The sequence below is a fragment of the Mobula birostris genome, chromosome 2, assembly GCF_030028105.1.
Source record: "Mobula birostris isolate sMobBir1 chromosome 2, sMobBir1.hap1, whole genome shotgun sequence".
In the NCBI taxonomy this organism is placed as follows: domain Eukaryota; kingdom Metazoa; phylum Chordata; class Chondrichthyes; order Myliobatiformes; family Myliobatidae; genus Mobula; species Mobula birostris.
The window spans coordinates 58,318,479-58,342,727 of NC_092371.1; the positions used below are offsets into that span (position 1 = coordinate 58,318,479).

Here is a 24,249-nt window from a genome sequence, read left to right on the forward strand (position 1 = left end):
GATCCTAAGAACTTTCTATAGGGGCACAATTGAGAGCATCCTGACTGGCTGCATCACTGCCTGGTATGGGAACTGTACCTCCCTTAATCGCAGGATTCTGCAGAGAGTGGTGCGGACAGTCCAGCACATCTGTAGTTGTGAACTTCCCATGATTCAGGACATTTACAAAGGCAGGTGTGAAAAAAGGGCCCATAGGATCATTGTGGACCCGAGTCACCCCAACCACAATCTATTCCAGCTGCTACCATCCAGGAAATGGCACCACAGCATAAAAGCCAGGACCAACAGGGTCCGGGACAGCTACTTCCACCAGGCCATCAAACTGATTAACTCACGCCGATTTGAGTGTATTTCTATATTACATTGACTCTTCAATTTATTACAGATAAATAATAAATTGCTATGATTGCACATTGCACATTTAGACAGAGACATAATGTAAAGATTTTTACTCCTCATGTATGTGAAGGATGTAAGAAATAAAGTCGGCTCATTTCAATTATGCACACATAATAACACGTTGACCTGGTCAATTAAGACTAGATCCTGAACAAAAAAAAGTCACACACACAGCAAAAAATAGTTCATTAAATAAAGATACATTTGAATATGATAAAAAGTTCAAAAAGAAACAAAAATGGTACAAGTTCTTTTAAACTAACACAAATTCTGTATATTCCATTAAAGGTGGTTCTTCAAAGGTGTCAGTAGAAAGGATGCAGAGAGGCAACTTCTGGCGTCAGGAAATAAATGTGGTTCATTTATGATAAGAGATAGTGAAACAACCAAAGGTGAGTACTTTTGTATATAATTAAGAATAATAAAACATTTATCTATGTTAAGATGCCTTATAAATGTGTATTATTAGGAGACATGTCTATCGTATAGAACAGGATTCAGTTATCATATCACCAATAGCAAATTACAATCATTTAGTTGCAAACAAACCCTATCAACCTCTAATTCCTTTTCTTTCAAATATAAACTTACAACCTTTAACTTGGTAGAAGTATTCTCAGAATTGAGATGTGGAGTGAAATTGATCATATTTTTTAGTGATAAATAATGATATGAAGAAAAATTATTTGAACTGAGATCTTGATATCATTGTGCATTTGTGCTGCTAACACCTCTCCTTACTTTGTGGATTAGGTAGTTACTCCCTCTCTGTTCGAGATTTTGATCCTTCAGTGGGTGACACAGTAAAACATTACAAGATACGTACTCTGGACAATGGTGGCTTCTACATCTCTCCTCGAATAACATTCACCACTTTGACTGAATTAGTTAACCATTATAAGAGTGAGTATTGCCGTGTATTAAAAAGTATTCTTATAGCCAGCTGTTCGGGGGGATAAATATGTACTTTTGCAGATATGAGTTCAAAATGCTTTTGAGGAGCTTTCTTAATGAGAGGCAACAGGGAATAAGTCCTTCCAACCCTTCGAGGCACCCTACAACCCCCATTTTTAATTCCAGCATAATTGCAATGACGAATCAATTTGCAATGACCAATTAACCTATTAACCAGTACATCTTTGGACTGTGGGGAGAAAGTGGAACAGTCGGAAAAAACATGCATTCTTCAGAGAGGGTGCACAGACTTTTTAATGGTGGTGTTAACTAATTTGAAATAAATTGTAATTTCCCTGTACACCTGGATTTTTGTGCACAGACACAGCCGGTGATTCTTCCACACACATTTCTGGAGGCACCCGAAGGCATTGCTAACTCTGGCGAGTTGATTGTCAATGTACCCTTTGCCTATATGTAATACATAGAAATCTCAGATTATGGTGCTGGTCTTAGCGCATTGTTACTATGTGGCAAGCAATGAATCTAGTTAAGATGAGACGAAAGAAAATATATACTGAGCTGGGCCAGACATATTATGGTTTTTATCAATACTATGTTTTCTGTAAGGTGTGAACATCTTTCTCAGACAAACACAATCTCAAATGAAGATAAAACTGTTTTTGCTGATCCACTTGCAAAATAGAAACCAGTCAGCTACTGGGCAAAGACAAATGCTTGTAGTTGTCTTTTGAGCTTGTGTCCTGTTACAGAGAAGAGATTATGTCTAGCCTTGACCTGCTAGAGGCTGACAGCTGAATTGTGAGTTGAAGGCAACTGGTGACATGATGTAGTTGAATAGTGTTGCTGACCTTGCTCGCAGTCCAGAATTAATGTCTAGATATTGCACAGTCTACTGCAAAATTTTCTGTCATGTTTAATGCTGACTCCTGGCTATCTGCAATCTTTTCTCACTACGCACCACCCTCTCAAAAATTGCTCTGATCATACATTCAAGAAAGCATAGCAAATGTTATCTGATGGTGTGTTCATGTCCTCAATAAATAACATTTCTGGTTCCTGCTGGGTGGATCAGAAGAGATTTGCCATATCAAAAGTAAATTTGGGGCTCTGTCTCCCATTTTGCAACAGCAAAAGCAATGCCACATATTCTAGCAAGAGTTATTCATGAGCTGTATCAAATTTTATAATAGACAACATATGAGATCATATGACTACTATCAAATGGATAATACAAAAGCACAATAAAGTAAAGTATATCATCTGCGATAGCACTTCTGGCTTTTATCAGGTTGGAGATCAGTTTGTCACAGCCAATATTGTTCTTGTTGATCCTCAATGAGAGTTTCATGCCCGTAGTTACACACTAACATTCTTCTTTTATCCTTTCCCCCCAATTATTAGAACAAGGAGATGGATTGTGTCAGAAGCTAACAAAGCCTTGCATTAGTGAAAAACCTCAAAAACCATGGGAGAAAGATGCCTGGGAAATACCAAGAGAGTCACTCAGACTAGACAAAAAACTTGGAGCAGGACAGTTTGGAGAAGTATGGTTGGGTAAGTTATCATTTTGTGATCTTAAAATATCTCTCCTTTAAATTAGCGCCTAATTGTTGATCAACTTACCGGACATGTAATTTGGCAAATTGATGGGGAACATTTAGTATTCTAGTCATGGCTCCATATAAGTTTAACATCATAGATAGTATAATCACTTTACTGTGCTATGAGCTCCTGATTTAAAATTCTAGATAGATTTCTGAGTGAATGCTACATTCTGGTAAAATAGTTCCCAAAATATAATGGACATAAAATTGAGGACTATTCTCCCATTCTAGTCAAAATTAAAATATGGTAGTTAGGTTTGCTTAAGAATGTTCTGTCCTTCCAAAGTAACCTCATAAATCTTCCCTTGGGGAGCTAAGGTCCATTATTGAATATATTGTTTTTATTGCATGTAGTATTTTTAAGAAAATGGCTAAACTCGGTAATAGTACTCTCCTCGTCAAAATGTATTGGTTCCAGTCTCAATGTGTGCACAGTTTTATGTAGCCACCAATACCAAAGAAGTACTGCTTTATTTCTGTAGTCCATCTGTCAGATGAAAGTATAACTTCTCTTCTGTTGCTCTCTTATGATCTCTCTGAACTTGTCTGTAAAACCCAGAATCCGCTCCCATAAGCTTATTCTCATAAAAATGCTGACTATCAAGCATCACTTCCTCAGCTGATAAACTTCCCTTGGTAATAACATGGGTTCTCCAAATCTTTCATTGCTATCCCTATTAATAGCTCAAGGTTTGACCCCTGCGGCCTTAAAAATATCATCCGATTCCAAATTTCCTTTCAACACATTCAATAATTTTGGAGGAGCGGTCTATCAAGTTTACCTTTTTCCGATCAAAACTCCTTGTTTAAATCTTTCCATCTAGAGTTTCATTCCTGTATTAGACTAAAATAGATTTTGTTTTATCAAAGTTATTAGTGATTTCCTATATGGTTGTGATGGAGTTAAGTTGTCCATCCTTGTTATTTCTGACCTATCCTTGTCTAAGTTTCTGACTTAGTTGACCATACCATTACTTTTCAACACCCTCTACTGTTTTCAGAGTTTCTGGGCCAACTTCCACCTAGCAACCACCTTACCCATCCACTCATAGCCAGGAATCACCAGCAATTCCTTCCTTCCGGCATCAGCACCATATGTTCTGCTTTATCAGAAGCTCCACTTCTGACCTCTCCTAATTTAACTCCATGTTTCCCAACAGCATCATCAGAAAACCCTGCAATTTTTCCACGTACATTAACATTAGTAACTCAACTTGTAGCCACTGCTGACCCCTGCATCACCCCTAAATTGCAAAACTGTTTGTCTGACATCAAGTGGATGAGCTGAAATTTTCTCTGACTAAATACCAGAAGCATTAAGACCTCTTTTTTTTCTATTCTAGCATAAACACAGTAACTTGCCTGGCAGCTGTCTGTATCTCATCCAAACCCTTTACAATCTGATATCAAATATCATCCTGTCATAAATCTTACATCATATTACTGTGTCACTACTGGCTGTTTCCAATAGTATTACAATGCATAATTCCGATACTGCCTCAGCTCATCTACTGTGAAAACTCTCTTTCATTTATATATGTGACTATTCCAATACCTGCCTGACTGGCATCTGTTGTTCTATTTTCTTAAAACCTGAAATCTAGAGTTCATCTTTGTGAGAATTGCACCATCCCATTCGTCGTTGGCCCTTTCTTCTAAATCTTTCCTTTCACTTAATTTTGTATTTGTAATCTCTTCCCATTCTTGATCATTCCAGAAATTAATTGTTCCACCATGACTTTCAGCCATCAAATCTGTTATTCTGGAACACCCTGACAAAACCACATTGACCCTATGTCTCTTTCTCTCCATTTAACATTCTTCTTAAAACAAGCAAGTTTGCTCAGGAACAACCACATCAGGCTGGCATTAGCTTGAGAAGGGTATTATAACCAAATGTACAATCTTGGTGATCCTCTTCTCCCTAACTGGTTAAGGCAACTGAAGTGGAGAGTAGAGGCCCTCTGATTTAAGACAGGCATGCAGCAGCCCCCAATCAGAGCCTTCAAGAATGGCCTCACGGTGACAGCTACATTAGCCTTGGGGTATAGTTGGATCCTCCAGGAGCTAGAGAGGCTCATTTGCATGAGCAAGGATGAACTTTAAGCCTGAGAAATCCACCTATCTGGTGTTAAGGAAAGGCAGACTCACGGCCAAGTTTCATTTCTTCTGTGATGATATTTCTCCTGGGATGGTATTGATCTCTGAGAAACCGGTCAGGAGCCTGGGGAAGGGCTTTGACTGCAGCCTAAGAGATGTGGCTGCCATCCAAGAAACCACCAACAAGTTAGAAGTCTGGCTCACCAGTGTGGACAAGGCAGACCTACCTGGCAAGTTCAAAGCCTGGGTCCACCAGCATGGCACCCTCCCCAGAATTGTTTAGCCCATGCTGGTATATGAGGTACCCATGTCAACAGTTGAGGTTCTTCAAAAAAGGATCAATTGCTATTTTCGAAGATGGCTGGGCCTCCCATGTAGCCTGAGCAGCATTGCTATCTTGGGGAAGAGGAATAAACTGCAGCTTCCCTTCAGCAGCCTGAATGAGGAGTTCCATACAAGACATTTGCTGCAGTACAGAGTTTCTAGCACCCCCAAGGTCTCAACAGAGGTACTGTGATCCAGACAGACAGGAAATGGATGGCCAAGGTTGCAGTGGAGATGACTGAGTCACGTCTGAGGCGCAGAGCTCTTGTAAGGATACTGGCATCTGTTCAGGCGGGGCTGGGCAGCTTCCCTTCAACAATAGGGCACAGAGCAGGGACAAATGCAAGCTTGTCCAGGAAGAGGTAGGAACAGCTATCGAAGACGTATGTACCACCAGATTACGGTAGAATTGGAGCAGCAGGGAGCTTGGACAAAGTGGGAGGATGCGCTGAAGCGGAAGATCTCCTGGTCAAGCATCTGGCAGGCAGAACCCCAGCGCATCAAGTTCATGATCCAGGCTCTGTGCGATGCCTTACCGAGTCCAGCAAACCCTTTTGCCTAGGGAAAAAGTGAGGCACCATGATGTCCTTTCTGCCCTGGCAGAGGGACCCTGGCTCATATCCTCAGGAGCTGCCCAAAAGCCCTAAGAGAAGACCACTACCACTGGCATTGTGACCAGGCGCTGAACGCAGTGACAGAAAGTATCTCCTCAACCATCAACATCATTAGGCACCTCCACCAACCCAGAAAGCCCATCACCTTTGTCAAAGCTGGAGACCAGCCTCAGCCTAGATCACCAGTAGGCTTGCTCACCATGGTATCTGACTGGCAACTGAAAGTCGATCTGGGAAAGCAATTAAATTTCCCTGACTTCATTGCATCATCACTCCTGGGGCCTGACATGGTCATCCTGTCAAAAACCTTGAAGCAGGTGGTCATGGTAGAAGAGGCAGTTCCTTGGGAAGACTGGATTGAGGAGCTGTTTGACTGTAAGGAAACCAGATACCAGGAGCTGGTAGAGCAGTGCCAGGGACAGGGGTGGAGGGAACGATGCCAGCCTCTGGAGGTGGAGTATAGAGGTTTTGCTGGCTGTTCACTGTACAGACCCTAGTCTCTCCTTGGCATTACAGGGGCTGCAAAGAAGAGCACCGTCAGGACCATCACAGAGGCTGCTAAGCAAGCCTCAAGATGGCTATGGATCAAGAGGTGTGATCCGTGGACTAGTGCTGCTAGGACACAAACCAGAGCCTGATCAACCCTAACGGGGGTGCCTGGGCAAGAGTGTCTGATGTTGAAAGACCTGAAACACCCGATGACCCCAGGTTACATCAATGCTGATGTGTCCCAGCACATCCTAGGATGTATCTCAGCATTGTGATGAAGCCAAGTTCTCATTATGTGGCTTGTTCAAAATGTTTATTTGCTTAAGTTGCTGCAAAGTGTCTTGAGACATTTTTACTACACTTGATGGGTTTTTCTCTTGTAATTTCAAACCATGTTCTAAGACTCAACTGGCATATAAAGGAATGGATAGCCGCGCTCCTAGCACTCCGAATACCATTCTTAACTCAATTGCTCCAAAAGACTTTTGAAGAGCAAAGGCCTTACACATAGTGTTTCAGTGCAAGATCCAATACAGTTCAGCAATTCACTAAGTTATAGCTGAGAAGCTTCTTTGCCACATTTAACACTAAACTGAAAGTTTAACTGGGTGCTTCTAGTTATGTTTAATGAAAATACTTTGCCAAGATTTTGAGTACAAATTTTCCTTCAGAAATTGAAACAGTTTCTAAAACTGATCATTAATGGACAGGTCGTAGTCATTTCTGGAACAACCAAGTTTTATTATTCTGCAGATCACTCTGCTTGCTCTCTGTTCTGATCTTACTGGGAACTAACAAGCCCCATCTAACTTCCAAAGCATCATTCCTGGTTTGTGATCACCATTCTGCAAACTCTGATTACATAAGAAGTAGGATTAGGAGTAGGCTATCTGGCCCGTCAAGCCTGCTCCACTATATGGCTCATCTGACCATGGGCTCATTTGGCCATGGACTCATCTCCACCTACCTGCCTTTTCCCCATAACCCTTAATTTTCCTACTATGCAAAAATCTATCCAACCTTGTCTTAAACATATTTACTGAGGTAGTCTCCACTGCTTCATTGGACAGAGCATTCCGCAGATTCACCACTCTTTGGGAAAACCAGTTCTTCCTCATCTCCACCCTAAGTTTACTCCCTCGAATCTTGAGGCTATGTCCCCTAGTTCTAGTCTCACCTACCAGTGGAAACAACTTTCCTGCCTCTATCTTATCGATCACTTTCATAATTTTTTATGTTTCTATAAGTTGTCCTTTTATCCTTCTGAATTCCAGCGAGCACAGTCCCAGGCAACTCAATCTCTCCTCATAGTGTAACCCCCTCATCTCTGGTAAACCTCCTCTGCACTGTCTCCAAAACCAGTATATCCTTCCTTGAGTAAGGAGATCAGAACTGCATGTAGTACTCCAGATGCAGCCTCATACCTCTCCGCCGATTTTCAAATATTTGCATTTGCTTTTTGAATATAGTGAGTTAAGTTGATACCTTAGTTTAACAGATTATCACTGTTTTTAAAAAAAGGTGAAAGGCAGCATCCTGAACACAATAGTTCCTAAATATAAATACCCTTACTTAAATCTAAAGTATTTCATACAATAGTCACATCAAAAGGGTTAACCTGTTTAGTGAACGCAGTACTCTTCAGAGTGTAGTGATAGAATTACTATCACTAGTTTAGAATTAATTACATCCCAGAAAGATCAACTCTACGTCCTCAATTTCTTGTTCTTGCAATCACAATCTCCTGTCTCCTGGGAATTATTTTTCTAACTAAATGTTATCTGTATTTATCCTTCTCACTGAACTGTGTCAGCACAGTGAGGCAAACATTTACATTGCTCATTTCCTCTGTGCAATCAGGACATATTACATATTGAATACATGCCGTGAAGCAGGGTTGCACCAACTGAATTACAACAACTTGAAAATGGTTCTCTTTTCCTGTCACTATTTCACAAATACAGTATGTAGATCAGGGGTGGCCAACCTTTTACATTCCATGTGTCAATTTTTTCAGGCACGAGTTCGGATGCAATTTTTTCACACGCGTGTTCTATATTAACATTTTTACAAGAATTGAATGGGGGTACAAGAGTTGTTTGGCGCATCTGAACTCGTGAGTGAAAAAAATTGATGCATAGAATGTAAAAAGTTGGTCACCCCTGATGTAGATAGTCCTGTTACAGTAGGAAAATACTGATGCTTATCATTCTAAGTCTGAAAATGAAGTATGACCAAAACTGCAGCTGGTGGCCAAGTCATTGCTTATCACAATGTGGTTATGATCAGGCAAAGTGCTGCAGTTTGTTGTGAACTGATGGACCAGTGGGGTGTTCTTTACACTGAAGGGGTGAGAGCTCTAATTAAAAAGCTGTCTATGCTTAGATACATGAAGAAGTAGAGATGCAAAAATAATCTACCGCACAAACAAGAACATCACTCGTAGCTTCAAATGGTATTTTGTAGCTACGCTGTCTTCATTTCTCCAAAGAAAGGCTAAATTATTTGTTTATGGGATGGGAACGTTGCTGGATATGCCAATATTTGTTGTTGATTTCCTTCCTTAGATAAGATTAGCTTTATCTGTCATATGCACCAAATTACACAGTGAAATGGGTCATTTGGATCAATGACCAACACAGTCCAAAGTAATGCTCTGGTGTGCCCACAAGTGTCAAGTTCAAAGTACATTTATTGTCAAAGTATGTATTCATTATACAACTTTGAGATTCATTTCCTGACAGGCAGCCATGAAACAAAGGAACCAAAAATAAACTCTATACATGTATATAAAAAAGACTGTCTAACACCCAATGTGCAGAGAATAAAACCACATTGAGCAGCCCATTAAAATATAAAATAAAATAACCCATAAAGAACAAGATCATCGAACACCCAATGTGCAATGGGGAAAAAAAAATCGTGCAAACAGTAACTGCAAGCGAATAGCATTTCTGAACTGGTCTGCAAAGAGAGTCTCATAGTTCTGCACAAAGCCGCGTATACATCTTGGAGCAGCATCCTGTACCTCACCTCCAGACCTAACAGCCTGAACTTTTCAGTCTGGCTCAGTGCTGAACCATCCAAACAACACGTTTTGCCACTTCGAGCAACGAGCTGAACCAGACCACACCTCAACTCGGGCCTCAGCACTCTGACTTTTTCAGTCTGGCCCGGTACTTCCGAACAATGGGTTCTGCTGCATGGAATTGTCAGAGTTCGCCACCTCAACTCGGCCTGTAAATCTCCATCACGTCGATACACTCTGGGGCCTAAACCCCGTGGCTTCGATTCAGCCACTGCCCAACCTTTCATGCTCTCAACGCCTCACCTCGATTCTGCCACATCGAACTGCCTCCAAGTCCAAAGGGAAGTCATAGACTATTACTTGCAATGATTTGTCACCGTGCTTCCGGTGCCAACATGGCATGCCCACAACTTAATAACTCTGGTGGAATGTGGGAGAGAACTGGAGCACATAGAGGAAACCCACACAGTCACAGGAGAACATAAAAACTCCTGACAGCCAGCAGCAGGAATTGAACCTTGATTACTGGGTTTGTAAAGCATTAAGCTAACCACTATACTACCGACAGGAATTCTGCAGATGCTGGAAATTCAAGCAACACATATCAAAGTTGCTGGTGAACGCAGCAGGCCAGGCAGCATCTCTAGGAAGAGGTACAGTCGACATTTCAGGCCGAGACCCTTCGTCAAGATCAAGTTCATCGAGGGTTCGTCGCGACCCTTCGAAGGGTCTCGGCTTGAAACGTCGACTGTACCTCTTCCTAGAGATGCTGCCTGGCCTGCTGCATTCACCAGCAACTTTGATGTGTGTCACTATGTTACCAAGTCACTCCTTTGAAGGGTGTGGTGAAGCTCTTGTGTAAATTTCATAGCCAGCTGCCATTTCTTAACCTGTCATAATAACAACAGACCATTTCAGAAATTCACAATTTATAGGTTTCTTAAAACAAAAATAGTTAATAGTTCTTAATAGCTGGGATTGGGATTGAGCATTTTTTATTGCTTTTCACAACAAAATTGAAAATATTTCAAGTTTAGCAAATAAAGTGCTGGTACTAATAAGTATATTGAGTTCAACATTCAGCATGCTCAGTCAGGACACATTCTATAAACTTTTTAAGTTAAGTAGAGGGAAGCAGTGCAAGGATTGTCCTGCAAAACTGAAATGATACAAGTACTAACTTGGCTGTTTTGATGGATTGCTTGGTAAGTCACCAAAAACCAAAAATTATGTCAGTAGTCTTGATGGAGCAACTAAGGTAAGTAAAAAGTGACTGCAGATGAGCGAAGTTCAGAATGGTCTGTGTTCTAGTGCTTGAATCACAAAATGATACAAGGCAGGTCCAGCAAATAGTTAAGAAAGCATATAACATGTTGGCTTTATGGCTGAGAAGGTGGAGTTTAAGAATGGGGAGATTTTATTATAGTGTGTTGGTGATGCCACACGTGGAAAACTGTGTTTAGTTTGGGTTCACTTAGTTAAAATAGGACAAAATATCATTGGAGGTAGTTCAAAGGGCATTTGCCTGGCAAAATCCTGTGATAAAAGGGCCATCCTATCAAGAGAGATTAGGCAGTTTGGGTTTGTATTTCTTGAAGATGAGACAAATTGGGTATTAAAACATAAAAGATCTTAAGGGGTTTCACAGGGTTAATGTTCAAATATTTTCACTATTGGGAAAGTCAAGTACCTGGAGGTATTCATTTAAAACTGAGATCTGTATACATCTTTAAATGTCAGAGAAGTTGAGGTCAGCATTAGTCTGCTGTGAACATGTTGAATGGTGGAACAGGCCTAAGGTGAGGAGTGGCCTCCTACCCCTCCTAATTTCTTGTAAACAGGGATTGAAGAATAAGAGTGTTGCCAGAAACAAGGCTTATGTCATCAATCAGTAGCACTAGGCAGCCGTCAATCCCAGGGGATCATGGGTTTTTGCCTTTGGTGGACTTTGTCCTCTCCAGGGTGCAAGTCTAGGGGAGAAGATTTGAAGAACCAGCTGTTACCCATGCAGCAGGTTCTTCCTCTCCACGTAGTCCAAGGGACGGGCAAGCACCGATACAGCTTGGCACAAGTGTTGTCGCAGGGGTTGCCAGAGTGAAATTGTAAACAACATCAAACTGCCTTAGGGACCCTGGCTCCTGACTTCTTCCTCAGGGTTTACTCCAGAGGCCTTTCCCACAGGTGGGTATAGCTGCAAGGCAGCGGAGGTCAAAAATCAGAGTTTTCCTTCCAGGAGGGCTGCCATCCAAGGCTGATGAGCCCCACCTGCCCGTCATCAATCAGTAAAAACAAATTATAACTTCAATTGGAAATGCTAAACTCATCACTGTAGTGTTTTTATTCACCAATTAATCATTGATTAGTCATAATATTTTCAAAAATGATGAAGTTTAAGTAACTAAATATAGCACATGCGCATCTTTATTTCAGCTACATTCAAAAATCACACCAAAGTGGCAGTGAAAACCATGAAGCCAGGTACTATGTCAGTGGAAGCCTTCCTCATGGAAGCTAACCTCATGAAGGCTCTTCAGCACGACAAGTTGGTGCGGCTCAATGCTGTGGTTACGAAAGAGGAGCCCATATACATCATCACGGAGTATATGGCCAAAGGTAGGATGTGTACAGATATGTACAAGTTCTTTTTTTTCCTTTTCTTGCTGTGGGTGACTTTGATGATTCAGTTGGTTTGCCACTTGTTTGCATTAATAAGGCAGGTGTAACGACTGCTTCCAAATATATTTGCTCTAACCACTTCAAGTTATTATCTATCTCTGCTCTGGAAATGCCACTCATTACTTAAGCTTTCTACTTAGTGTTCACTCTGAAAATGCAATTCAAAGCACACCTTTCATCCTCTTTTTCTTGGTGTACTCACTTGATTATGCTTTGAAGCTACGGAGTAGCTATTTTTTGTTTGACGCATCAGACAGCATGAAGTCAACCATTTTACGGAGTGTTTATATAGGTGTGCAAGCTACCTCGTAGAGGATATTTAGTCTTCTTAAACGCTGTTCAGTGTTAATGGATAGATGGTTTCCTATCATAATGATTTGTTTCAAAACGGCAACAGGCCTCGCAACAGTGGCTGGGATGTAGACCACAAATTACATAGGGAAACAGAAAAGGTGTATCAAAAGGGCAATGTCATCAGAGATTTCAACATTCAGGTCAATTGGGAAAATCAGGTTGGTAATGGATCTCAAGAGAATGAGTTTGTTGAATGCCTATGAGGTAGCTTTTTAGAGCAATTTGTCGTTGAATCTACTAGGGGATCAACTATACTGGATTGGGTGTTACTTAATGAACCAGAGGTGATTGGGGAGCTTAAGGTAAAAGAATCCTTAGGAGGAAGTGATCACAATATGATTGAGTTCAACTTGAAGTTTAATAGGCAGAAAGTAAAGTCTGACATAGCAGTATTTCAGTGGAGTGAAGGACATTACATTGGTGTGAGAGAGGAGTTGGCCAAAGTAAACCAGAATTTGCTGCTGGCAGGGATGACAGCAGAACAGTGATGGTGTGCGTTTCTGGGAAAAGTGAGGAAGATGCAGGATAGGTGTATACCAAAAATGAAGAAATACCCAATTGGGAAAATAGCACAACCGTGGCTGACAAGGGAAGTCAAAGCTAATGTAAAAGCAAGAGAGAGGGCATACAACATAACAAAAATTAGTGGGAAGACAGAGGAATAAGAAGCTTCTAAAACCCTACAGAGAGCAACTAAAAGAATCATCAGGAGGGGAAAGATGAAAAATGAAAGCAAGCTAGCAAACAATTTCAATGTAAATAGTAAAAGCTTTTGCAAGTATGTAACAAAATAAATAAATAAATAAAAGAGATGAGAGTGGATATAGGACCACAAGAAAATGAGGCCAGGGAAATAACACTGGGGGACAAGGAGATGGCAGATGAACTAAATGAGTATTTTGTATTGGTCTTCACTGTGGAAAACACTAGCAGTGTGCCAGATGTTGAAAGGTGCAAGGGAAGAGGAGTGAGTACAGTTACTATTACAAGGGAGAAAGTGCTCAAAAAGCTGAAAGACCCAAGGGTACAGAGGTCACATGGACCAGATGAACTGCACCCTTGGGTTCTGAAAGAGGTAGTAGTAGTGATTGTAAAAGCATTACGAATGATCTTTCAAAAATCATTGGACTCTGGCATGCTGCCAGATGACTAGACAATGACAAATGTCATTTCACTCTTGAAGAAAGGAGGAAGGCAAAAGAAAGGAAATTGCAGTTAGCCTGAGCTCAGAGGGCGGGAAGATGTTGGAGTCAATTGCTAAGGATGAAGTTTGTGGAGTACTTGGTGATACAGGGCAAGATAGGATAAAGTCAGCGTGGTTTCCTTAAAGGAAAATCTTGCCTGACTAACCTGTTGGAATTCGTTGAGGAGATTACATGCAGGATAGATAAAGGTGATGCAGTGGATGTTATATATTTGGACTTTCAGAAGGCCTTTGAAAAGGTGCCACACGTGAGGATGCTTACCATGTTAAGAGCCCATGATATCACAGGAAGGTTTCTGGCATGATTAGAGCATTGGCTGATTGGTAGGAGGCAGCAAGTGGGAATAAAAGGATTCTTTTCTGTTTGGCATTTTATACTGAATAGCAATGATTTAGATGATGAAATAGATGGCTTTGCAGATGATACAAAGATTGGTGGAGCGGCAGGTAGGCTGCAGAAGGGCTTAGATAAATTAGGAGAATGGGCAAGAAAGTGGCAAATGAAATACAATGTTAGAAAATGCTTGGTCATTCACTTTGGTAGAAGAAATAAATGTGCAGTCTATTTTCTAAATAGGGAGAACATCCAAAAACCTGAGATACAAAGGGGCTTGCAAGTCCATGTGCAGAACACACTAAAGGTTAACTTGCAGGTATTATCAGTATTGAGGAAGGCAAATGCAATTTTAGTATTCATTTCGAAGTCTAGACTACAAGAGAAGAGCTGAAGCTTTATAAGGCACTGGAGAGGCCTCACCTTGAGTATTGTGAACAGTTCTGGGCACCTCATCTAAGAAAAGATGTGCTGGCATTGGTGGGGGTTCAGACTCAGGGTAGAGGGGTGTCCATTTAAAACAGAGTTGCGGAGAAATTTCTTTAGTCAGAGGATGGTGAATTTGTAGAATTTATTACCACAGGTAGCTGTGGAGGCCAGGTTGTTGTATGTATTTAAGGCAGAGCTTGATAGGTTCTTAATTGGACATGACATCAAAGGCTACAGGGAGAAGGCCAGGGACTGGACCTGAGGAGGGGGGAGAAAGATCAGCCATGATTAAGTGGCAGAGCAGACTCGATGGACCAAATAGCCTAATTCTACTCCTATGTCCTATGATCCAAAACAGCATCAGAAATTGTGACCTTTTTTCCATTGGTATAAAAATGAAAAATGTTGGAAACACTGAGCAGGTCACACAGCCCCTATGGAAAGAAAAAGGGTTAATGTTTCAAGTTGAAGAACTGAAGCATTAGCCCTTTCTCTTTCCACAGATATTATCTCACTCACTACGTGCTTCTGTTTATTTTCAGTATCCGCAGGCTTCTTTTAAAATTTCATTCAATAGTTTTGATATCTTGCTTTCATATAATGCTTTAATGCTTTATAATGCTTTCATAACCTCAGAAAAAATGAGGACCACTACTTTCTCTTGTCTCAAACGCCATTTGTTCTCCTTTCTATGGAAATGCCACGGGCCACCTCTGCTACAGCTGAGGGAAAAAATAAAAATAGAGTCGGGGAGGGGGGGCATGGTGCTTCCTGCTCATCCCACTTTCCAGAAGCATCTATGGAAGGTGACAAGTGCTTCTAAATAACTTAGAGTGGCTCCAAAACTCTATCTCATGCCTACTTTTAGTGAAATGTATCTCCATTTCTCCCCCAAAATTGTTTATTTCTCATTCCATAAGACCATAAGACAAAGGAGCAGAAGTCGGCCATTCGGCCCATCGAGTCTGCTCCGCCATTTTATCATGAGCTCATCCATTCTCCCATTTAGTCCCACTCCCCCGCCTTTACACCATAACCTTTGATGCCCTGGCTACTCAGATACCTATCAATCTCTGCCTTAAATACACCCAATGATTTGGCCTCCACTGCTGCCCGTGGCAACAAATTCCATAGATTCACCACCCTCTGGCTAAAAAAATTTCTTTGCATTTCTGTTCTGAATGGGCGCCCTTCAATCCCTAAGTCATGCCCTCTCATAGTAGACTCCCCCATCATGGGAAACAACTTTGCCACATCCACTCTGTCCATGCCTTTCAACATTCGAAATGTTTCTATAAGGTCTCCCCTCATTCTTCGAAACTCCAAGGGATACAGTCCAAGAGCGGACAAACATTCCTCATATGTTAACCCTCTCATTCCCGGAATCATTCTAGTGAATCTTCTCTGTACCCTCTCCAACGTCAGCACATCCTTTCTTAAATAAGGAGACCAAAACTGCCCACAGTACTCCAAGTGAGGTCTCAACAGCACCTTGTAGAGCCTCAACATCACATCCCTGCTCCTATACTCTATTCGTCTAGAAATGAATGCCAACATTGCATTCGCCTTCTTCACTACCAACTCAACCTGGAGGTTAACCTTAAGGGTATCCTGTACAAGGACTCCCAAGTCCCGTTGCATCTCAGAACTTTGAATTCTTTCCCCATTTAAATAATAGTCTGCCCGTTTATTACTTCTGCCAAAGTGCATAACCATACACTTTCCAACATTGTACTTCGCTTGCCACTTCTTTGCCCATTCTTCCAATCTATCCAAGTCTCTCTGCAGACTCTCCTTTTCCTCAGCACTACCGGACCCTCCACCTATCTTCGTATCGTCAGCAAACTTAGCCACAAAGCCATTTATTCCATAATCCAAATCGTTGATGTACAATGTAAAAAGAAGCGGCCCCAACACGGACCCCTGTGGAACACCATCGGTAACCGGCAGCCAACCAGAATAGGATCCCTTTATTCCCACTCTCTGTTTCCTGCCAATCAGCCAATGCTCTATCCACGTATGTAACTTCCCTGTAATTCCATGGGCTCTTATCTTGTTAAGTAGCCTCATGTGTGGCACCTTGTCAAAGGCCTTCTGAAAATCCAAATATACAACATCCATTGCATCTCCCTTGTCTAGCTTACTGGTAATTTCCTCAAAAAATTGTAATAGGTTTGTCAGGCAGGATTTTCCTTTAAGGAATCCATGCTGAGTTCTGCCTATCTTGTCATATGCCTCCAGGTGCTCTGTAACCTCATCCTTGACCATTGACTCCAACAACTTCCCAACCACCGATGTCAAGCTAACAGGTCTATAATTTCCTTTTTGCTTCTTTGCCCCCTTCTTAAATAGCGGAGTGACATTTGCAATCTTCCAGTCCTCCGGAACCATGCCAGAATCTATCGACTTTTGAAAGATCATCGCTAATGCCTCTGCAATCTCCACAGCTACTTCCTTCAGAACACGCGAGTGCATTCCATCTGGTCCAGGAGATTTATCTACCTTTAGACTATTCAGTTTCCTGAATACCTTCTCTGTCGTAATTGTGACTGCGCACACTTCTCTTCCCTGCCACCCTTGAGTGTCCGGTATACTGCTGATGTCTTCCTCAGTGAAGACTGATGCAAAATACTTGTTCAGTTCCTCTGCCATCTCCTTATCTCCCATTACAATTCTCCAGCATCATTTTCTATTGGTCCTCTATCTACTTTCACCTGTCCTTTACTCTTTATATACTTGAAAAAGCTTTTAGTATCCTCTTTGATATTATTTGCTAGCTTCCTTTCATAGTTAATCTTTTCTCTCTTAATGACCTCCTTAGTTTCCTTTTGTAAGGTTTTAAAAACTTCCCAATCCTCTGTCTTCCCACTAATTTTTGCTTCCTTGTATGCCCTCTCCTTTGCTTTAACTTTGGCTTTGACTTCTCTTGTCAACCACAGTTGCATCCTTTTTCCATTTGAAAATTTCTTCTTTTTTGGAATATACCTGTCTTACACCTTCCTCACTTCTTGCATAAACTCCAGCCACTGCTGCTCTGCCGTCTTTCCTGCCAGTGTCCCTTTCCAGTCAACTATTCGCAGGAATAGTTAGAAATCATTTAGTTTTCTGAGTGCTACAGCTTCTCTTAAGGTTCACAAGAATCTCCACCCACAATAACAGTGAATATCTTCTGATCTTAGCCTTAGTAGGGACTTCGTTTTTTTTGTGTGTAACAAGGTTTTATCAAATGAACAGAAGACATTTGCACTATCTTTGCATACAAAGTTAAAAGATAAAATACTCAGAAACAATGTATGTCTTAAATATTTATGTGAGCTTGTTTCATCTCTTGACATAAAGGGATATCCCAATCATATTAAATCCAGTCTCAAAAATGTGGACTCATTGTGTCACCACTTTCTTCAGGACACTTCAGAATTCTATTTTTAAGATGTGTAGCAGTACCCAAATTAATTTTTTTAAAACTTCACAGTTTATTCATTTATCAATAGACTAAAATAAAATCTATGTCACAGCATAGATCTGTGTCAAATGGTACAATAGCAGAATGTCCCAATATGGTATTGCCCTATTTACTGTAGAGTCATCCAATGGTCTCATTTCTGTTCTCAATATTAAAGATAGAGGCTGTATCTTCTGCTTGTATGTGCCTTGTTACAAAAAAAGTCTGATGATAAACTATCCAAAGTTTTCATTTAAGTTTTGTGCCTTATGTTTGCCTTGCAATGAACTGTCAGATGCTGCACATGGGCCATTTAAGTAAAGATAAAATTTAATGTTAAAGCCATGCTCTTTACTAAATTAATGTATGACTTACTGTTTCTCCTGGGTATGCATTATGCTGTCTCACAAGTAAGCACTCTCTTTCTCACCATTTAGCATGCTGTTTTGCCCTTTCTCTCCCTCGTCCTCAATCACAAGTACTGGTGCTTTTGCCCACTGTTTCCCATTCCTGTCCCTAAACCTTTTCACTTGGACTTTCCATCTCTTGAGCTCTTTGATTCTTCCCACACTCCGAAAGGGAACATTTCATCCCTTACATGCACCCAATCTGGACACACTTGCCTAGGTACTTTCCTACCTATTGACATCAAAGCAAGCAGTCCCCACAATGCTCTGTCCGCACACCAGGCTCTACTCAGGGACATTCCATCTGCACCAGGTCCCAGCTCCCATGAGGATTGTGCTAGAAGTCAGTTAGAGCCACCACAGGATCATGGGTATTTCTAACAAATGAAACTGACACAAGTATTCTCCCAGATGTGCTGTGATTTGAGTCGTGGGCATTTTAGTACTACTGCCTGATTGATTTTTGCTTTCCTTTGCAAAGTCAAGCAGAGCAGATGCTCAATTTGTCCTTGAAAAGCTCATTATTTTAATTTATTCACAGAATGCATGCGTGCGTGGCAATGCCAACATTTAATGTTAATCCTTAATTGCCTCTGAGAAAGTGATGGTTAGCTGCTATTTTGAATTTTTCTCCTGTGAATTTACTTCCACCCTTTAGTTAGATTCAAGGATTTTGACCCAGCAACAAAACTGTAATTTCCACATGTTTCAAAGCATATTCACCTCATTTCCTCCTTAACGAAATAAGTCAGTCAATGAAGAAACAGCGAGTTAATCTGACCTGACAGCTAAAATTGCCACAGCCTCATAACTGTTGCAAAACAGTAGGAAATAAAGTGAAACAATGCGTTTCTCTCAGGGGACAGGCTCACAGTTAAACTGCTCGCTCTTCCTCAGCCCCCCTCCCCCACACACTACAGCCACCTCATGGCTACAAAGTCCTAAGCCTGATTTATACTTCGACGCCATAACCTACGCAAGTGACTTACACGCGTTGTGAGCATTTATACTTGTGGGTCGGTGTGTCTGTGTCGCTCTGCAATTTGCGCACATCACGCATGCGCACACACCTGCCCGTGCAAGGCTTCGTGGTCATGGTAGTCTTTCTCTGGGTAAACAAGAAGCGAGCGTCTTTTTTCGTAAAAGCGAATTGTGTCCTTCATAATTTCAGAGGTCTGTAAAGCTTTATGGAACGCATTGCAGCCAGAGTTCCTTCCCTGACCTTCGGTCGCCCAGTAGGAAGCTATTGCAGTGTAGGATGAAATGCCATGCTACCAAGTGGACCAATCACAGTTCTTACGGTCTGCGTTGCTGTGATGCGCGGTTACATTTTGGGAGAGGTACGCTTCGCAGCAACGCAGGCTCTGGCGTAGGGATCTGTGTCGGCTTTGCGTAGGTTTTGCGGCGACGCGGAAGTATGAATCAGGCTTAACTCTACGTAATGAAAGTTTACCTGTATGTCGATCCTGTATACCATATAGTCAATAACAAATCATAGGCAGTTCACAAAAATTATTTCTGAACACAATAGATAACAGTACGAAAGGCAATATTAGGAAAGAGTATTAGTCCAATTTATAAATTTTTAATGAAGGGAGTCGGTGCAATAAATAAAGATTTGAACCAACTATCTGAAGGTTTAGCCACCATAGAAAGTACATAGGCAAAGAAATAAATCACTAAATTACAGAACCTTTGTTCATTTAGATTATGGACAATCTGTGTCTCTGTCTACCCACTTCAGCTCTGTACAAAAATCTCCCAAATCTGTTACATTTTCGCCTTTTCAGCTTTTTTGAGTTCAGAAGGATGTTCCTGATTTTCTCTAAGGAATTATCTTCTGCCAATGTCCCTGAATTACTTAGCACTGATTCCATAATGCTTTGTTTAGGACTTTCCTCATTGAACAGAAAGAGAATCTAGGTTAAAATATTTTTGCTTATCGTATGCTGAGGCATGTAGACATTCACTGTGATATGTGATGTCTATCTCGAGCCAACCTGTTGCAGGAAGGTGTCCATGGACTACCATTCCTGTCAACACTTTAATTCTAACATTCCTTTACCTGTTTATTTGGTTCTTAATTTTTTTAACGCCAAATACTGTGAATGTTGGAAATACGATATGAAAAGGGTTTAGTTCATGTGGTATGAGAATGCTACAGTTAATGATTGCCAGTGATATCTGGTTTTGAAAAATCATCACCCTCAAATGTTTCTCACTCCACGTATACTGCTTTGAGAAACAGCATTTTTTGTTTTTATTTTAGATTTTATCTCTACAACTACACATCCCAAGACAACTTTCTCTCCTTCGCACAAAAAAATTCCTCATTTCATCATATTCCTCCTCCATCTGGTTAAGGATTGACCTCGTCTTTGTAGCCCTCAAGTCCAATATAATTTTGCACAGGCAAGCTTCACATTTACCTAGCATGCACTATGATAATCACTGTTCCAGGCAACATTTCTAGACAACTATCTCTCATCAAATCTCTTAGATTAGTACAGTGAAGGGTGGCTTACTGGGGGGGCATCATTGGAAACTTCCACCAGTGGTATCAGACTTATAGATGTGTGTTTCTATGACAGCAGGTCTAAGACACGGTTGAGAAGCTGACATTTTTTTATATAATGGAAAAGCCATCCAATTAAAAGCCTAATTATAGGTCGAAGAGAACACTGAGGTTATGGTAGTCTACTTAGGTAGTATGCTGTGAGAATTTAGTGCTAATTATGGATGTGTCAAGGGGTTTGGAACAGAATATTATTGTTGTATATGCAGAGCTTATATAACTAATGATTTTAACTGTAACAAGTATTTTCTTCTTTTTTGTTCCATCTCCCCATTTGGTTGTTGCCAGCAAAGCACAGGAGCCAAATTTAAAACCTTTGCTACTTACGTTTACCTTGCCTTCAAATTCACCTCGTCTATTTCTGACAGTTTTCTCCCTCTCCTGGATCTTACTGATTATCCATCTATTACTGTGAATCCTCAGACTTCCACTGTTATTTCAATTCCACTTCCTCTCCCAACCACCCCCATCTCTAGTAATGATGCCATCCCTTTCAGTTTCTCCATCTCCATGGCATGTATTCTCAGGATAATGCTTTCCATTCCAGAGTTTATAAAATATCCTCTTTTTTTGCAGAAACATAGCTCCCCCTTTGCTGCAACTGTTGGAAACCTCGCATGCTTTTCCTCCACTTCAGGCGTAAACACTTTTATTCACTTCACGCCCAGACAGAACAATGAGAAGGTTCCCAGAATCCTCAAATTTTATCCCACTAACCATCGCATCCAGCGCATCATCCTTTGCCACTTCCGGTAGCTGCAATGAGAGCCCATCAGTGATGACATCTTCACCCCTCCCCCCACAACCCCTTAGTTTGCTAATCCCTGCTCATCTATAGTCCAATTGTACATATGAGCATTGAATTTTCTATTTTCAGGTAACATAATTTCACTGTGCACCCTTCCCAACCCCATCAGTCCTCCTCCTTCCATTGTTCACCTTTTCTATTCTGCGCCTGTCCCACACCAGTCTCCATCTGCCCATCACTCACAGCCTCACCTGGATTCCACAAGCTATATCACCCACCTGCTCCTGCCCCGGCCCTGCCCAGCCGTCTATATACAGACTATCCCCCTTCGTTTACCCCACCCTCACTCCCAGTGCTGAAACAGCGTCTTCAACCAAAAATACCCTTTTGCCTCCAAAAAATGCTGCTTGACCCAATGAGTTTCTTTCCACTGTTTATTTTTAGTGTCTCACCCGACTTGAAATAACAGGAAGGTTACAGCAAGATAAGGGTCATTCAGACCATACTAGATCTAGGAAAGAGACCTAGAGACATACAGCATGTGAACAAGCTCATCGGCTCAACTGGCCCACACCAATCAAGCTGTCCGTTGTAGCTATTCCCTTTTTGCCTGTGCTTAGCCCCATTTCTTTGTTAAAGTTCAAGTTTAACTGTCATTCAGCCATACATGTGTACAGCTAGTACTAAACAGTGTTCACCCAGGGCCAAGTGCAAATCACGGTACATACAGTCACGCACTGCATACAGCACATAGCACATGCAGTGAAAAAATAATATTAGCCCAAGTCCCTGAGTGGCATAGCCTGGAGATTGATGGTATATGGGATGTTGTCCTGAAGCCATGTTTCTGTAAGGGCAAGCACACAGCAGTTCCTCATTTTGCATTAGTGCAGCTGCAAGTGAATGCAATCCATTTGTCTCCCACTGAACAGATGCGAGAGAGAAGCACCAACGGGAGAGGCTAGCCCCAACTCAGCAAGGACTCCAGCGCACCCACCATACCTCTGCTGCCATGCTCACTGCCTCCTCCCCTGGGTGGCTGCAACAGGCGAAGTGCCACGGCATGAGGGCCTAGTCCATGCAATAGCCACAGTCACGCAATTCCCCCATCATCGGCCATGCCAGTGAACCAATAAACCAGACTTCTCCATTACTAGTATCCAACACAGGGTTTTGCCGTCACAGGAAAAACAACCAGGACAATCATTTGCACCACTTGTTGGACCATGCACTGCCTCCAATGCCTTCCCTGGGTGGCTGTCACAGGCAACGAAATGGTACTCGACAAGCCTATGCTATAAAGCTCCATCACTATCCTGCAACTTGCTAATGAGATAGAGCCGCAGTACTTGGTGTTCTCATACCATATACATACCACCATCTGTGTAATTAAAAAATTGCTCCTCCAGTTCCAATTTCATCAATGACCTTCCTTTCAAAATAAGGTTAGAAATGGAAATATCCGCTGATGACTGCACAACATTCAATTCCACCTACAGCTCTTCAGCAAATGAAGCAGCCCATTCCTGCATGCACTGAGATATAGACAACATTCAGGCAAGGGCTGATAAGTAACACTTATGCCACAAAGACAGCACTAGGCAGCAATCATCTCCAACAAGAGAAGGTCTTACCACCTTGCCAATCGATAGCATCACCGACACTGAGGCCCCATCATTAACAGCCTACGGTTTGTCATTGACCAAAAACTCAACTGGAGCATCCCTGTAAATACAGAGGTTGCAAGAGCAGGGCAGAGGCTAGGTGTCCTGTGTTGTGTATCACTTCACATTCTAAGCCATTTCCACTATCTTATATTGCACAAATCAGAACTGGGGGAAAACTTCCCACTTGTCTTGATGAATGCAGCACCAGCAACTCTCGTGAAGCTCAACATCTCCCACGAAAAAGCAGGTCTTTTGATCGACACCCTAAATATTCCATTTTCACATGATGGTTGTAGTGTGCATCATTTACAAAAGGGACTATACTTGCGAGTACTCCAGTAGCATGTCTCAAACATGTGATGACTCCTGTTTTGTAGGACAAGGGTAACAAGTACTTGGGAATACCATCAGCCACAGGTTCCTCTCTAAGTTTTACTGTCCTGGCCTGAAACTACACTGATGGTCATTCATTGTCCCTGGTTGTAAGTCTTAGCACTCTCTATCCAGAAGCACCTTCAGCAGAAAGGCTGCAGTGCTTCATTTTGCTCCAACCACCTTCTCAAAGGCAATGAGGGATGAACAAACTGCCAGTGAGGGATTTATTCTACACCTTACTAATAACAGGAAGTACTCTGTTGTTAATACCATATTCACCTGCACTACCTCCTTTGAGTATCTATGAACATTTAGTAACAAGGACCCTTGGTTTCTCCACATCTTTCAGTAATCCAAAACGTATTGCCTCACACTATTGATTTCCACTTTCCCCCCCAACTGACCAAACTATGCCTTGGCCCTGTCAAAAGCTTTCCTTCCAACTGTCAATCACCTGTAAATTGCTTTATGTTGAGTCGCCTGTCCAAATTGTATTACCAGAAAAGAAAAAGACCAAGGCCAGGACACTGTGGAGCTCCAGTAACAATATCCTTTCAGTAAC

The 24,249-nt window shown here is 41.6% G+C and overlaps 1 protein-coding gene across 3 annotated transcripts in view; it reads left to right on the forward strand.

Annotated features, from left to right (window-relative positions):
- Nucleotides 1-24,249, forward strand: part of LOC140186844 (tyrosine-protein kinase HCK-like) — a 147,830-nt gene that overhangs the window by 77,446 nt on the left and 46,135 nt on the right. For all 3 annotated transcript variants that reach the window (XM_072241509.1, XM_072241517.1, XM_072241500.1), the window contains exons 6-9: nucleotides 688-791; nucleotides 1,153-1,302; nucleotides 2,719-2,871; nucleotides 11,907-12,089. In XM_072241509.1, coding sequence (XP_072097610.1) covers nucleotides 688-791; nucleotides 1,153-1,302; nucleotides 2,719-2,871; nucleotides 11,907-12,089 — 590 coding nt within the window. The remainder of the gene's footprint in view (nucleotides 1-687; nucleotides 792-1,152; nucleotides 1,303-2,718; nucleotides 2,872-11,906; nucleotides 12,090-24,249) is intronic.